The following is a 17,058-nucleotide window of genomic DNA, read 5'->3' as shown; positions in this document are numbered from 1 at the left end:
CGTAGCTTGGAGATTCTTGAATATTAATGAGAATGACAAAAGTAAGACAGATTGTAATTATATTCGTCCAAAATATCAACAGGAGGAGAAAGATAGTTCGTACAACACCAGCAACTTTATCATCAGCAGAGTTCGTCCGATGTCACTCAGTTTAACTGCTCAGTGGATCAGGAGGATTTTACTCCGAACCATGCTACATGCTACATGCTATATGCTAAAGAGTTTCAGGCTCACACACCAGCGATGCTACATGCTAATGGGTTTCAGGCTCACACAACAGTGATGCTACATGCTAAACATGATTAAAGACTGATATACATTAACAGTGAGCTCGGTCTACAGTCTACAGTACTTATAGCGCAGTACGTAAATAGGTGCTATGCACTGCGCTATGTGTGCAAGCTGTGAAAATGTGCCACACTATATAAATACATTTACACTATAAGTACACACAATACTGCAGAAACTATTCAAGTCACATAATCTGATGGATCACAGAATTAGTTTAACACCTGTTGTCACTTAATTCCAATGCTCAAATATTTTGCACAAACAAGCCAAACAATTCATCTCCCAATTCAAGGGTAATTTTTAGGGATTTTTACATCTGTTTATCTGTTTTCTGGTTGTTGTTTTATTTGCGTTGAGCAGCCATTTTGCACATGGACATGTCAACAGCAGATTTTGCAACAGGCACACCCTTGGCTTTCTATCCAGGCTGTAATGTCAGTAAATTCAAGTGAAACACAGACTTCAATTATCCCATGAGATTGTATTGGACATGCAAATAGTACACCTCTGTGCCCCCCTCTTCCCTCTTTTTGAGAATCTCACAGTGAAATTGCAGACAATGAACCTGTGTGTGTTTGAAGGTGGAACAAAAAGCAGCCTCAGCAGTTCCCGTATGGACTTTTGAATTACTGCACAGTTCTACAAATAATTTTTAATAAAAGAGTGCATGGTGCTCACATCTTGAGACATGAATAAAGATTATTCAATGTTTTTTTATTTTATTTTGAGGACAAAGATTAGACTGAACTTTAAGACTTGTTCCCCTCACTGCTACACTCTCTGTTGAGCTTGTGGAATAAAGTCACTGTTTTCTGTCTCTTTCAGCATAATTATTTCCTCCCGTCTACATAAAACAGTCAAATGTCAGATGTGAAAAGGGAAGTTGATTCCTCATTATTCTGTGACATCAGCGCTGGATGTTGGCTTAATAATATCTCATTGTGGTATCAGTGAAATGGACATGAAGCGAAAGGCTGAGGCTACTTTTCTAATCTGTTGTAGAAGTTTGGAGGAAAACGTGTTCGACAGTATATGTGATGCAGTGTATCGTAAACAGAAAACCTCATTACATACTTGAAGGAAGGAATGATGTACTGAAAAGACTCATTGTTATATTTGGTGATAGTTTATATATGCTTACAAACGAACAAATTTTCAGTTAGTAAGTGAGTTTACTCGGCTTTGACGTGTGAATGGGCAAGGTGTACATTAGCTGAAGGTGATGATGTCATCACCCCGCCTCTCGACCCGATAACCCTGCGACCCTCTCCGTGACATCACTTAACAACAACAACATGGCGGACTACCTGCTCCTGATCGAGCTGCAGAAGCTACTGATGCTCGTCACTTTAATAAGGCCAGATGTTGGGTTTTTCATGCTCCGTGTCCTCATCTCTGCCTTTGGTGTATTTTAGTAGCAGCGTTACAGCGCCACCTATAGGCTTGGCATATGTACGACATCATTTTAGCTAGTTTTCATGGTGTCGCTTGGACACAACAAATTTAATACAATAGCGATGTATTAAATGAAATAAAAAAAAAACACGGTAGGGAGAACTAAAGTATTTGCAGCAGAGAGTACCTTGGTTGTGCAGTTCTTCAGTCGTAAATGATATCAGTTTTTTTTTTTATTGCAACCTCTGCAGGATGGAAAACAATGCATTATGCTTTGAGATGAAGTTGATGTGATGTCCACACAGACCAAACTAAGAAGTTGTATGGAGAAGTCGTATATGTGCAGTCATTTAAATCTTAATTCATAGGATGTTGCCTGCGGCGTGGCTCAGCATTACTTCCTGTCACAGGTCTATCCTTTCTGCTCCAGAAGAAACAGAGGAAAGATCACAACTCTGCCACCTTCCCTTTTCTTTTCCCTAAATGACAGAGACAGTGAAATTAAAAGCCAGGCATAAATACTCTGACCACACAAAAATATGTACCCAAATGTATTTTTTCTTGACAGAGCTCGACAGGCCAGGCCTCCTCCTCTGGAACTCAATTGTTCGTCTCATCAAGGCCTAAAAATCACGCGCTGATACCCCTGACCTGAATTCAACAGGAAGTCTGCAATTTGCCTTTCAAATTAATATTTTCACCCAAAAAAGGCCCTCACACAAACGCTATGTCCTCTGAAGGCGAATATCGTATTGGCTTCGAAACACGATTAAATGACAGAGGAAACGCTTCTGCTCAAAACTTCTGTTCATATTTTTACGTAGTCGAGCAGTTTCGATTTTATTAGCCGTCAAAGCTCCAGACGGAGAATCCCGCCACCTCCCGCTGCCTCCCTCCACCTCCCGCCGCCTCCCGCCGCCTCCGGCCGCCTCCGGCCGCCTCCGGCCGCCTCCGGCCGCTTCCCGCCGCCTCCCTCCTCTCATTGAAATACATGGGAAAAAGAAAAAAACTCTCAAGAATCTCCCCTGATAGAACACCTCGAACAAGTGGCGACTTTGGCTAAACCGTGACTCTGATCGACAAAAGGAGCAGATCAGAAGTGCGACAAGAACCTGCCGAACAAGACGATGTAACACATGTGGGGACAATTCCATAAAACGCAACCTTTTTGATGAAAGAGATCAATGCTGTCATTTTTTTTTGTTCCCGCTATTTCAAACGACATTTATAATTGAGTCAGATGGAGCAAAGTCGTGCGTCTGCGTCAACCTGCGCCTCCTAGTGTCTAAAGTTTATGTCTGACTGCTTCGAAACCCGCACAGAGTGAAAGACAACAAATTTTGCTCTCAAGAAATAATACATTTTTCAAAATATTTGCTTGAAAACTGAATTCAGAGGAGTTGTTTCCAAAATATGTAGATAAAATCCATCCTCTCTCCTCTCTGATGACATCACTAACTGCAGCTACGTCTATCAGCGTTGTATCATTCACACCAAGAATTACGCAATACCATGTCAATCAAACTGTGACCTCTTAACTTGCATGTCCCGACTTTCAAAATAAAATCTCCCATTTTAAAAAAAAATAAAAGTCCTTGTTTATTAAAAATGACACCAAAACTCAAAAAAATTGATATTTAGCAATTAGCTAGATTAGAGGTTTGTTGACTTTCAAAATGAAAGCCCCGGACATTTTTTAAATAAAAGTATTTTTTTGTAAAAACCTTCAAAATCTATATTTCATCAATGTTTAAATGGGCCAGAGGCCATGTTTAGACCCCGACGGGCCAGAGGCCAGAGTGCAAGGTCCCGATCAAGGCTGCTTGCAGCTTAAATTTCTTCATGAGTTTCCTAAAATTAGATTTTGAGAACATTACCATACATCACACAGCTGACAGTACTCCAATATATTTTTGCGTTTTGGATCATAACTCCTGTGGAGGACAAGTATTGTAACACCAGATTCAGCCTGAATAATTAATAGAAAAGTTGGCTTCATTTTGTTTTTGTTAAACATAGTAAATCTCTGTCAGAGGCTTTGGTAGATTTGGTTTCAGCCTCACAACATCAAGACACGCTGTTTCTCACAAGGTATGTGTAAAATGTGTTCATACAGGCTCAAAGTAATCCTTCAAATGTATTATGAGTTAATATATCAGCACTACGGCCTCGTCCACACGAGCCAAAACCATCTTTTTTCTCCCCCATTCGTCCACGTGACCATGAAAACTACTCAAAATGTAGTACATAGGCCAGGTTTATAGGTGGAGCTGTAACGCTGCCACAGAAATACACCAAAAGTGGAGAAGAAGACCCGGAGCATGCAAAAACGGTAAAAAATCAACAAATCCAAAATCCCGCATTATCAAAGCAACGAGCATCAGTAGCTTCTGCAGCCCGATCTGGAGCATGTCGCCCACCATGTTGTTGTTAAGTGACGTCACAGAGAGCGTTGCGTGGTTATCGGGTCAAGAGGTGTGCCGATGACATCATCATTTTCACCTAATGTACACCTTGTCCATCCACATGTCAAACGCTGAGGGGGTGTTTCAAAATTTCTCCACTCTGGAACTCTTTAAAAAAAACAAAAGCTCGTTTTCAGTGCGTCATACAGTTCAGAGTGAATTTCATTTTTTGGAGTCGAGGTTGGGTTTCGGTTCCAGTCCAAGTTTTTTCACACAATTTCCAATTTCAAAGCGCTCCTTCCCACAGTGAGAAGATCTGCGGCTGTAATCTATGCTGTCATGCTGATACACCCTTACACCCTCGTCCTCAAACCACACTGCTTTGACATTGTTACTTCATCCTTATCGCAGAATGTGTCTTTTTCTGCAGGAAATCGTTGATGTCATTGTCGCCGCCAAATCTCTGTCTGTGCATTCATAAGCTGGAGAGCTGATTATCAGTGTGATTCACCAGGTTCAGATAAAAGTGGTGTCCTTGGACATCTAGATTGTGAGCGGTTTAACTTTTCTAGAGAGGGTTTAGAAGAGCATATTAATATGTATAATGAATGTTGATAACATCTTTGCTGGGGGATGACGGGGTTGAGATCGGGGGGGTTGATGCTGTAGTGTTTTCTCTGCTGCCACCAGAGACCGGAACTGATTGAGTGGGAGGTCTTTGGCTGAAAAAACAGGGCCATCCTTTATTTTTGTGCCAAGCAGGGAACAAACCAAAAAAATAAAAAATAGCTGCATCAGACGGTAAGTCCTGCTTGCTCAGCTTCTCCACACCGTCTGTTGATGAATCAGGAGAAAACATTGTTCTGCATCACTAAACATGATTTTGATGAGGACAGGAAGGACTGGGCCAATCAGACACTGACATCTTGTGTGTCTCAACACTGTAGAATCTTTTTTAAAGGTTGTTGTAGGGGAAACAGGCAGTAGATGAGAATCCTATTTCACTATTCTGAAGTCTTTTATTTAATCTGCCTTCTTTATTATCATTGTGGTCGCTGTAAAAACCCACTGAACAGAAACATCGCAGGAAGAGGAAGCTTTAAATGAATGCCCGTCATCCAAATTGAGACAAAAGCTCTGATTCTGTACCGTGTCAGTTCTTATTGCTCTTGAAGTATTTTAGCAGCAATCGAGTGCTCCCATTCTGGTGTCAATACTGCCATTGTTGTACCACCGGGAACAAGTTGTCATCTTTATAAGGGGCAATAAAAGCCAATTCTGAAATAGCCAATTAAAAGCATTTTGAGTAATAGACTCCTCAGATGTGCAGTGACCTGCTCATTGTTTGTACCGACTCTCACTCTGAGCCGGGGGATTTCTCTCTTCTCAACAGGAGGAGGTTTCCACCACTGCTCCAGCGAGAAAGGAGGAGGCTTTTGTGCTTATGCAGACATCACTCTGGCCATCAAGGTAGGACGGCTGGCCTCCGTTTGGTGTCTAACTACACTCAACAACTTTTCATGAACAGAACTCAAAGATAGAAGACCCCCAAAGAACAATTTCTCTCAAATATTCTTCACAAGTGTGTTTATACGTGTGTTATTGAGCACTTCTCCTTTCAGCGCATGAAAAATGGGAGCAAAAACAAAAGTGAGGGATTTATATTTGTGTTCAGTGTCGTACTTCCATTCCAGAAGACTCATGAGAAACTGACTTCACTGAGTCTGGAAAAACATAGAGAAAAAAGAATAATTATTTTTGCATCATAACTGTAAAAAAACACAATTACTCACATTTATAGTTTCTTTGATTCTACAAATAATCCAAATGATTACATTAGTAGTGATAAATCCCAAGAAATACTTTTAAAAAACCCAACCATGAGCGGAAAAGTTTAGAAGCACATGTAATGTTGATGTTACTTTCTTTAACGTGATGTATCGCTACTACTTCTTGATCAGATAGAAAAACACAGTTGTGTTTACTGATGTACAGCTACAATAACCCCTTCAGTTCACCTCCCAGATATCCACTAATCTCTTGTGACGTTTTGTTGGAAACTGATCCAACAAATGTTGTATTGATCAAATATTTAGTTCAGCTGAAGGCAAGCACACAGATCATTGTTTTGTTGCTTATATTGATGGAGTTACTCTGCTGTTTGCTAAAGATAGAGTCAATAACTGTTAACTGAATGTTTTAGTGGAGGTATGATAGGAAATCATGACATAACAGCAAAACAAGTTTTAGAACTAAAGACAGCAGATCACTGGCTGAAGTTTAGTTTTTACTTGGTCGACACAAAACAAATTACTTCAAGCAAATAGTTGAATCAGTGAGAGCGTGGGAACAATTATGGAGAAACAACACAAGCATTAACTTTTTTATGTAGCTCATTTAATGTAAGGTCCTAAATAATTATTTGTCAGGCGGAATAGATCTTTTTATTTCACTTGATTGATGATTATATAGTCAATATAGTGACAAGCATTGTTCTGAAATATAAAGGATTGATAAGCTGAGGTTTATAGTCATTGGTTTTAGGGTTTCCCCAGAAAATCCCCTCATGAGGAGAAACTGATGATCAACAAATGGAAATTAACTTAATTCAGGTGCATGAAGAATCTAAACTCTAAAATACTGAAGTGTAGGACATAAAAGACCTCAGCAGAGCTTCCAGTCACTATAGATCTGGTGTTAGTGTGAACTCACATGATTCTTCACCTCAGCACAGTTGATCCATATTGTGGGATTCCTAGTTTTGTTCCTGTGAATAAAAGATGGACGGTTCAGTAATAATTTAATTTCAACTGATTTTAACACATTTAAGTCATTTATTCAGTTTCTCTTCCACGATTAGAGACTATTACACTTCATTTGAAGTGACTTTGCTCTGATGGAGGATAATTTGACTGGAATTCCACTATTAAAACGAATAGATGACCTCAGACATCCTCACTGCAGCTGCTTTCCAGGCTTCTTTCCACTGAAGACGTAACAGGTGTGAATGTGTGACGTTTTGGAAACGTCTGTCTTTTCATTAAAAGTCACTATATCTCAGAGCTGACAGCTTTTCTTTGGTGTCCCTCTGTGTGAAGACGTCTGCTTGTTTTTCTGGAGAGGAATCAAACTGATGGCCCTTCACATTTCAGTTTCTGTTTGAGCGGGTGGAAGGCGTCTCCCGGGCGACCATCATCGATCTGGATGCTCATCAGGTGAGCCAATACCGTTACCCTCTCCCTGTGTCAATGCACAGCACTGCTTAGGAGCTGCCATTGATGACAAGATAACCCCCCCCTTTTATCACCGCGCCGATCAATGAGGCTCCCCGCGGGTGAAATTGGCCCTTACTGTCATACTCGATGTGATGTATCTAAAAACATCTCCACTAGCAAATAGCTGAGAGCAATGAAGCTCGGATGGTATCGGACTCGCTGCAGGGTATCTGCAGTAACGTCAGCCACTGATGGGCTCTCAGCTTGTTGACGGTTTATGTGGGTGTTTGAAATATCCTTTCAGGTTTTTTTTTATTATTTTACACAGTTATCTGCTGGGGCCATAAAGTTGATGCAGTCCCACTCGGGCTACATTATTCAGATTCACAACAGCCTGGGGTTCCTTCCTCTTTACCTCCTTCTCTCAGGTCAAATCACACTAAACAGCCTATGAGTGATGATATCAGGTTCATTCCTATTTCCAAAATTTATTTCGTTGTATTCTGTGGTCTCTGCTCAAGAACGTACAGAAAAAGAAGCATTTTTCAAAGCCATTTTGCTTGCTGTGTAACACTATTATTTCACTTTCCAAGAATCTTTTGATGTTTGCAAGCGTTTTCTAGGTTTTTTTGGACTCTGCATAGAGTTCTTATTAAATCATCCTGGCTCACATCCATGTAACTCCAATATGTGCAAAACCAGCTGAGCTGAAAGGCACACAAAGACTCAAAACGATTTCCATTCACAGACAGCTGCCGGGTGACCTCACACTCTCCAGACTTTTCTGGAAATCAATCCAGGAAGATACAGTTCTGCATGACCTTTTTAAAAAAGTGAATCTTCTACTTTTTTTTTTTTCCTTGAATCAAAGAATTCAAACAAGCTTGAAAAGAAAAGAAAACAGTGGGTAAAATCTAGGAAATCTCACTAAAGTCAAGCTTTTTCTTCAAGGTATTACCACAGGAGGAGTCTAATAGATTTGTACATCCCACCTAACTTCAGGAAACACACAGGATATTTAGTCAGGAGGCGATTCAGTTACTTCAGGGGGATCATCTTCAATACAAGTTATTCATGCTACAATCAGAGTTCACTGGAAAGCTTTCGTCCTTTTCAGTTTGCAATAAACTGCACAAACCAAACACTTCAATAACATGTGACATGTAACCAGCAAAACTCAAAACGTGTTTCATGGTTTCACAATCCTGGATCAGAGAATCTCACAGAACCTGCAGCTAATTTGGTTCTTTCATAGAAAAGCCAAAACCACACACGTCTTGTGTCTGTTCTCAGCAGAGTATTGATCTGTCTCTGGCTGCTTTTATTCCTTTAATCGATGAGAGTACTAAGCTTTATGTCCTAACCTTATGCACCAGTGAGATTTTGTAATTATTGTTTATGAGAAACAAACTATTGAAGTTATCAGTAATATCTGAAGCAATTTGCTGTGAAAGTCTGTGCTGTGTGATTATAGTGATGTTAATCATTGATACAGGTGAGGATCTAAAGATAAAATCTAAAAAGATTCTTTCATCTGCTTTCATGATGTCTTTTGTTCTATATTTGTCTTTGGCTGTACACTTTGTAAAATGGGACTTATTTTGTGTCTGTTGTGCTGTAAAAACTGAAGAAAAGAACGGTGTGGATGTGTGTTGAGGGAATTTGTATTTATTGATATTGTGGGGACTTAGATCTGTGTACAGTCTCTTGTATCCTTATGGAGACAAACAGCACACTTGCCTCTCCAAAAGGCGTTTGTTTACATGTTTGGTAAAGAAATGTTCTAGTGGTCAGGACTCAAGTCGTTACAGCTGGGTGTAGGAGAAATCCACATCAGATGAATGTAAGTCAGTACAAATGTCCTTGGAAGGCATGCAAATGTGTGAGTCAGTCTCATCCACATATTCACACACTTATAAAGTGACTGTTCTTTCCTTCATCGGTAGCTCATTCAGCTTCAGTGTCGAGCCTGAAGAACATAAACGATGAGGGATCACAGCAGTAGAGGCTTTAACTCTACTGTTTCAGCATTAGGGCTCGTTGGCATCTCTTCCTGGGCTAATAATGGAAACATCGAATCGTATCGCTCTCTGACAATGAGCAGGAGTTCGGAGGTTAGAATCCCAGAGCTGATTGGTCACCGCTGTGGTTCCCTGAGCATGACCCTTGACCCCAATCATCTTCCTGGAGCATCATAATGTGGTTGCACCTCTATATCCTAGAAATAGGATTGGTCAGTGTGGGGAAAAAGGATTATTAAAGTATGATTCTCAATGAACTCATTGAAAGACAAACCGTCACTAATTGCATTTCAAAACACATCATCAGGCCTGATTGGCGAGAATCCTATGTAAAGCATGCTAAATTCATTCTCACACAAATAGATTGTGCTTATGGTTGCAAACAGGAGCATTCCAATGAGGAAACTATCGCTTCCATGCTTGTTTGCTTGAGTTACCAATGGAACGATCACTGGTTGGATGGAGCACAAATTCAGTGTGACACCATGGCGTTACATAGGTTGGTTGCAGACGTTTTAAAGCATGTCAGAGTGTGAAAGCAAATCGGGAGCATGAAGAGAAAGTTCCACTTTGGGCGCCACTACAAAAAAGTGACGGTTGCAGTGGATCCCAGCACCGCTGTCGTGTGAACAAAAAGCCCAAACGCAATGAAAGTTCCTCTGCTGCAGAAAACAATGACTCAACCTTTCTGAATGGCTGATTATCATAGTCGGGGCTTTTGTTGTGTTTTCAGCTTAATGAATCAACCCATCACCAATTAGCCTCGAGAACTGTGTTAATGTTGATGATGTCTTACGACTTCCCCTGGGGTCCACCCCCGCGTTCCAGGAATAGGCCTTTATTCATTTCGGGCTATGGTTTGTTGGCGTTGATGCACTTTTACCTATTGACACGAGAACAGGATCAATACAGATGCCGAGTGAATAATTCATGAAGAAGAACAATAGAGCAAATCTGCATGAAGGCCCTCTCAGCAGATAATTGGACGGAGAGAAAATGTTGTGGATGTGCAGTAAAATTCTAATTGCAACCCTGAAACATGACACACAGAGCTCTGTTGTCCACGCATAAATGAAGAATATGTCCTCGACAGCTGCTTACTCACCCAGTAAACAACCAAACCATAATGCTGTTCATGTTGGATTTGAAACAAGCCTGACTGGAGTCTACATGTGAAGGCAGAATGTAGAGCTGTCTCTACATGTTGGTAAGGAGCTCCAAGAATGATTTACTAATGGACTGAAAAAAGTAAATAGTTGGAAGTAGTTGGACCAAATTAATTGAATTGCTTCAATTGGTAACATCGAAATGAATCAAGTTCTTCAAACTGAATGTAATTCATTAACATCATTTAGATGATACCAATTGAAGCAATTCAGTTAATTTGCTCCAACTATTTCCAACTATTTTCTTTTTTCATAGCTGAACGAAGACATGAGTTAGCAACAGTAACTAAGAAGGGCGGGGCTTAGCCAAAGGTCAGCAATGCAACCAAAATGACATATATAATCGAATAAACAATCATGAACAATCAAAATATGTTCCACATTAAAAGAAAATTAAGAAATATGTTGAAACTTTTGCTTTGATATTATTTCAGCACTTGTTAACAAATGTATTGGTCAAACTTCACTTTGTGTTAAATGCTTTTATTAAGAAGCCAAGGAATAGTTACATGTCATTTCAAATGATGCCATAGCTTCGTTCAGCCAAACTTGAACACAAAAACAGACGGAGACGGTGATAACATAACCAACTTTTCAATCCATCTACTAACCAACGGTTAAAAACGTTGCTATGACTCAGTGGAAGAGTGAATCTATTCATGGACACGGAAGACAAGAAGATCATTTTTAACTTTCAATTTATTATTATGTTTCACTCAGGTTGTGTTCTTCTTCTTGTGATGTTGTTGAAGAATGTACGCTGGAGGAGTACGCTCAAAATGCTTGACCACCTCTGCCCCAAAACACAGGAATAAAAGAAAAGTATAAACTGAATGACGGGCGTGACGGGCCATACAAACAAAACAAACAGGTGTGGTACTGGGCCAACCCTGTACAGGGCCATAGGAGCCAGTACCGACACTGGGCTGAGGTAAAACCCCAGACTAGACCCAGATTGAAATGAAAGTGAAAAAAGGACGGCCGGTCCAGCCAAGCCAAAACTACTGCTAACAAAGAAAGGCTACCGGCTACCGGGAAGTCAGAACAGAGCGACAAGGCACAGTTGACGGCGGGAGCGTGCATGGAGACGAGGCGTGACCCAGGAAGCGGAGATTAAGCAAGTGAGCGAGTCTGTTGGTGAGCGAGAGAGAATAAGAAAATACTACTGTGAACGAAATAGACTCACCTAAAAAAATAGGCTTAATATATATTAACTGTATTAAGAAAAATAACGGGGAGAAAAACGGTGGAAAATATGCCCTCAAAACATAACAAACGTAATGAAAGGTTTCCATATTTGTTCAAAATCTGCCAATTTGTCCTTTTGAATATATTGAATCCTTTTCAACATGGAGTGTGTGGCTGTTATTAAAATTTCACTTTGTGTTCTGAAAGTCCCTGAACAGATTATTAGTTCATCAAAGTGTAAACCGAGATACACACGGTCACTGTTCTGTTAACTTCTATTAACTCGTCTTCAACCATCTTCCGTGTCTGTTCGCACATTCCGCTACCTGCTAGCACTCTGCTAAGCTAAGGTGTATGACGTAGCTCTTACGAGAGTACGGGACGCCTGGAGGAGCGCTCGATTTGTCTCTGAGAGCCTGCCAGCTGCGGCCGGCAATTTAATGCCTGCGACTAAACGCTACAGTGTGAAACTCGAATATTCATGATCATTTTCTATATCACACAGAGAACAAGCCGCAATATAGGGAGTATATTTGATATGCCCCCCAGCCCTGCATGTAACATCTGCACAGAAGGGCCCGGAATCTAACCAATGACCTCCTCGCGCTGAAGCATGTGGTAACCTCTACCACTGTGTCACCTACAGCACATCTTGATTCATAATTTTTCAGTTTCAATATTTATTTCTTTTGTTTACTGCTTTCACAACATTTGCATTCCACCTTTGCTTTTATGATGACAGTGGGTTTACTCATCTGTAAAGCTTCCCCATTACCAATTTCTTTATTGAATATGCTACATGTGCCTGTCTAGAAATATATTACTACAGAGTGGATTAAACACTGATAATAAATGAGCATAAACCCTGTGACCGTGCGTGACTTTCAGGTGAATGCGTTGATCATCACTCACCGGTAACGTCTCATCATCGGGTGCAAAAACCCTGAAAACAAACAAACAAACCTCTTGATTTTTCTTATCTGCTCCTCTGATTACGTTTGCTAAAAGATAATAGATGGTTGTAATGTTGGATACAGATGTTTTCACCTGGTGAGGGACGATACGGGCCGACAGTAAAGGATGACTGCGATGCAGCAGTCTTTTATCGTGCTGTACGAGACACGGGGGCGAGAACGTAGCTAATAGGACTGCAGACAGCAGGAGCCCGGGCAGAATATCATCTGATTGATAGTCTCTGGTTGTTCTTGAGAGCTGGAGAGGGACAGAGCGTTCACCTACATGTTGATTTAGTCATTGTCTCAAATAAGCTCTTGGTGCAGTGTGAGTTCAGTGTGTTAGCCCTACATTACAAACTAATACTGTCGATTCTCTTCATGTCCACTTCTTCCTCTGCAGCGTGCTGCATATTATGGCATATGTGCTTTAGAAGTAGGACTAAGTCAGAACAAAACCGACAGAAAGTGGAGAGAAGATGGTGTTTTAGTGCTGGAAGTTCACACGAACATTAATAATAACACGTAATCATGATTCGATCAACAGCATATGACAGGGCTACATACTGTTCAATAAAGGCTTGTACTATAATACGATAATAACCAAGGTAGATTATTTCACAGCTCTCAAATCTAAAGGAAGGATACAAACTTGTTCCTGAATTATGATATCAAGTTGCTCTCAGCAAACTTCAAGATACAAAAGCTTTCTTCTTTACTTTTGTTGACACAAAGGTCACTAACAATCATAAATTATGAGCACTATAACCAATTATTAGATTATTATTTGCCCAGGTTTTGGCAGGGATTTGACCTGATAACAAGCGTCCATTAGTGGCCGTTTGGAGGAAAGTGAAACGTGTAGGACGCTCTGAGCTGTAGCACTTTAGTTAATAAAGCAAGGCTCTTCATGCAGTGCATGTTCTGCGTCTCATGACCGATGAGCGTTGCTACCAAGGCTGCGACACAGTATGATTTTGAGCCGTTGCAGACGAAAGATGGCAGTCGTGTTCGAATCGTGACATTATCTTTGGTCTTTGCTCTAAGTCAGTGGTCCTACGTTCCAGTGTGTGAGGAAAATGAAAGACCATATCACTAAATGCTAACGTAAATGCTATTAGATGCTAACAAGTACACAAGTCCATATTCTCTTCCTTTTCCAGTTTTTTAGGGATTTCTTTCCAAACACATAAATGTCACAACGGCGAGGCTCCTTTCGTTTATGTTTATGACATTTTATTCTTGAGCAATCACGTCGACTCACGTCGTTGTTGGCTGCAATTCAGCTTGTTTTCATTGTGCTGCTCACAGCAAACTACATGTTGTGGCCTAAAGTGTATTAGATTGATGTGGTACAGTGTGGAGAGCAGAGAATATATAAGACTGTTGAAATCGAACAGTATTCCATCATGACGGCCTAAAAGTTTTCATTGTCTCTCCTGGAGGACCAAACTTTTGAAGCCCTCCTACGATTGTGATATGTCATGATTATAGCTACCATTTAATATCCCCACAACCAATGGAAATGACAAGGACACCCTGCGTCTTATTTAAAAAAAACTCCAAACTGTCAGATTTACAGATGAACCTCATGAGTCTCAATATTTTTAGATACTGCTTTGGAAAATGGTTCCTGTGTCTTTCGTTTTGTGCGGTGGAAAAACCTAACTTCCTGCGATGTTGATTGAGATCCACAAATTGCTGCTGTAACGTCTCCTGTTGTCAGTGGCCTTCAAAAACAAAACTCATTAGCAGTTTTTGATTAGCCATAACAAACAATGATGTGAGAACTTTGCTCCTTTTCCCATCTCCCTTCGTCTGAGCTGTCCATGTCCGTCTCATCTTGCCGCTCCGATTGTGCTTCGTTTTAAAAATGACTTACAAGGAACTACCAACATCTTCACATCAGGTGTTTGGTTCTAGAAAGGTCACAATGGTATGAGACTGGTCATCCACCCTATGAGATCAAGATCACTGCCACAGTGCTCGTATATATCAGTCAGATGCTTTTCTAACCATGGTACCAAGCTAACTGCTCCTGATTCTTGAGCGAAAACCAAAAAGTCACAAGTATTTGTAAGGAAATGGTTAAAAAGAAAAACAGGTATTAAACTATGTGTCGCTTTAAAATTTATTATGCTTCTCCATCTCCTTTTTGGAGCAAATGTCTGATCTTCAAATGTCGGAAACCTGAGACAGTCTGAAGATACAGCATCTGAACGGAGAAGAAGGATCACTGAAAAGACTCAGGAAGCATGTTTCTCAGTTCACAAACTGACGGGTTTCCACAGAGTGAAAAACTGTTCAGTAAGCAGCAGTTTTCTGGGTGAAGATATTTTGTTGATATCAGGGGCCAAAGGATTTAATGGGATTAGTTGGAAATGATAGAAAGGAAACAGAAACTGAGGTTCTGTCCACACAAGCCAAATCGATATTTTTTCTACCTGTCGTTCATATAAAGTTTCCCATCCACATGACACCATGAAAACTACTCAAACCGATGTAATACATATACCAGGCCTATAGGTGGTGCAGTAACTCTGCCACAGAAATACACTAAAGACAGAGAAGAAGACACAGAGCATGCAAAAACAGAGATAGTAACAAATCTGACATCTGGCCTTAATAAAGTAGCTTCTGCAGCTCCATCTGGAGCAGGTAGTCCGCCGTGTTGTTATTGTTAAGTGACATTGCGGGGGTCGCGGGGTTATCGGGTCGAGAGGTGGGGCAATGACATCATCATTTTCAACAAATATGCGTCTTGTTTGCCCATGCCTTAACACTGAGGCAGTGTTTTAAAAATGTCTCCACTCGAGCACTCATTTTCAAAACAACGCCATATTCAGGCTCCTAAAACTGCGTCGCGTGAAGGATCTGCAGCTACCCATGATCATGTGGACTGGGCCTCAGTTAACTAGTGGCGACAACCAAATACTGCATAAGAGCAGCCTCAGCGCTTGTTGCATTCTGAGGGAACCTGTTGACCTCCGGGTGTATCGCTGTCTAGCAAAGTTCCTCAACAAGAACAATTTCTGTTCTAAGAAAATACTCTAGTTTAGTGTACTACAAGTTTATTTTTTTTCCATCCAGCTTCAACACCACTGTGAGTGTACTTGTTCCCATCTGAGCATACTGTGTCAAAATGAAGCCTTGGTAGTACTGCCATATCTTGTTTACAATAAAAACCATGAACATTGAATAGTGAAGGTGAATCTCCATATGTATCAATACTCTGACATCATGCACTCCACACGTTGTGTTCAGGATGTTAAGATATTATCCTACATATACAAGTCAGGTAAATCTCTCAGTAAAAACCTACTGGATACTCTTGATCTTTTCTAGTACAACTCTGCCATAAATGCTGCCATTGCAATCATAACAACATTCAGTTTTGCAGGAGCTCATTGAAGAGGTGACTCTAATATTTTGGCCGCCGTGTTTCATACTTCAAACTGACAGAATAATCAAGACCTCACAATAAAATGCAAAGCAGCTCAAAGCTTCTCGGAGATCTCAAACCAAACTGAACATTACTGGCTTTTGTGATGACAGCAGACTTTATGGACAATCTGAATCGTATTACATGAGCCTGAACATGTGGACCTAATTAAAAGGCTGCTGAGTGCATAATGTAACTCCCTGCTGCTACAACTGATTAAATCCAGCCCGGAAATACTGTGAACTCAGACACCAGCAGCACTATTTCATTATATTTTGGTTATTGTGGTGATGAGAATATTTAATGTTTGCTCTTTGTTGCCACAGTAATGGTAGCAGGGACAATTGAGTCAGCACAATCCCATCATATGGAGCTTTTTCTCTCTCTGTGAATTGTTTTTGTTTTTCACAGTCTTAAAGTTATGGCGATATGTGCTGCTGATGGATGATGAGATACTTGATTACGAATACTAAATAACATTGCTGACTAATAAAAGGAGATGGAGAAAGACTTTTACTGCCCCACAGCTCAAACTAGATGGAATATATCTGCATGGAGCTTGATGGAACAATTCATTAGTAGCAATGCAGCTCTGAGGTCGATTACAACGTCTGACGTGTAATAGATTGCTTAATGTTCGCCCTAGTACTTTTTAGCCCCACTAGAAGTCAATAAATGAAAGTGTTAATGCTCATCATTTGGCCTGTTTATGTCCTTGTCCTCTTGTTGGTTTGCACAGGAAGAAAAACTCCTTGACACCCACATTTTGAAACTATTTTCTAAAAGCTCCTGAAGGCTCCCACGTATTGTTCCTCTGTAACACAGAGACTGTGGGAGAGACGCTGTGTGTAGAGATTAATGTGCCAGAAAGCCGAATCCGTCTTGGAGTGTTTTGACACCTGGGTTATTAAATATCTACACATCTGTTCCGGGGAACAAAATTGATGAGATGGCAGATTGTAGCAGCAGGATTTCAAAGGGG

General features: G+C 40.6%; 1 protein-coding gene across 1 annotated transcript in view; it reads left to right on the top strand.

The window, feature by feature from the left end:
* hdac11 (histone deacetylase 11) overlaps positions 1-17,058 on the top strand; it is a 48,975-nt gene that overhangs the window by 19,771 nt on the left and 12,146 nt on the right. Inside the window, exons 7-8 of the mRNA XM_080462495.1 lie at positions 5,485-5,561; positions 7,244-7,306. Of these exons, the coding sequence (XP_080318621.1) occupies positions 5,485-5,561; positions 7,244-7,306 (140 nt within the window). The remainder of the gene's footprint in view (positions 1-5,484; positions 5,562-7,243; positions 7,307-17,058) is intronic.

Source organism: Lipophrys pholis, assembly GCF_963383615.2.
Source record: "Lipophrys pholis genome assembly, chromosome: 4".
Taxonomy (NCBI): Eukaryota; Metazoa; Chordata; class Actinopteri; order Blenniiformes; family Blenniidae; genus Lipophrys; species Lipophrys pholis.
This window is presented reverse-complemented; position numbering and strand designations above follow the sequence as displayed.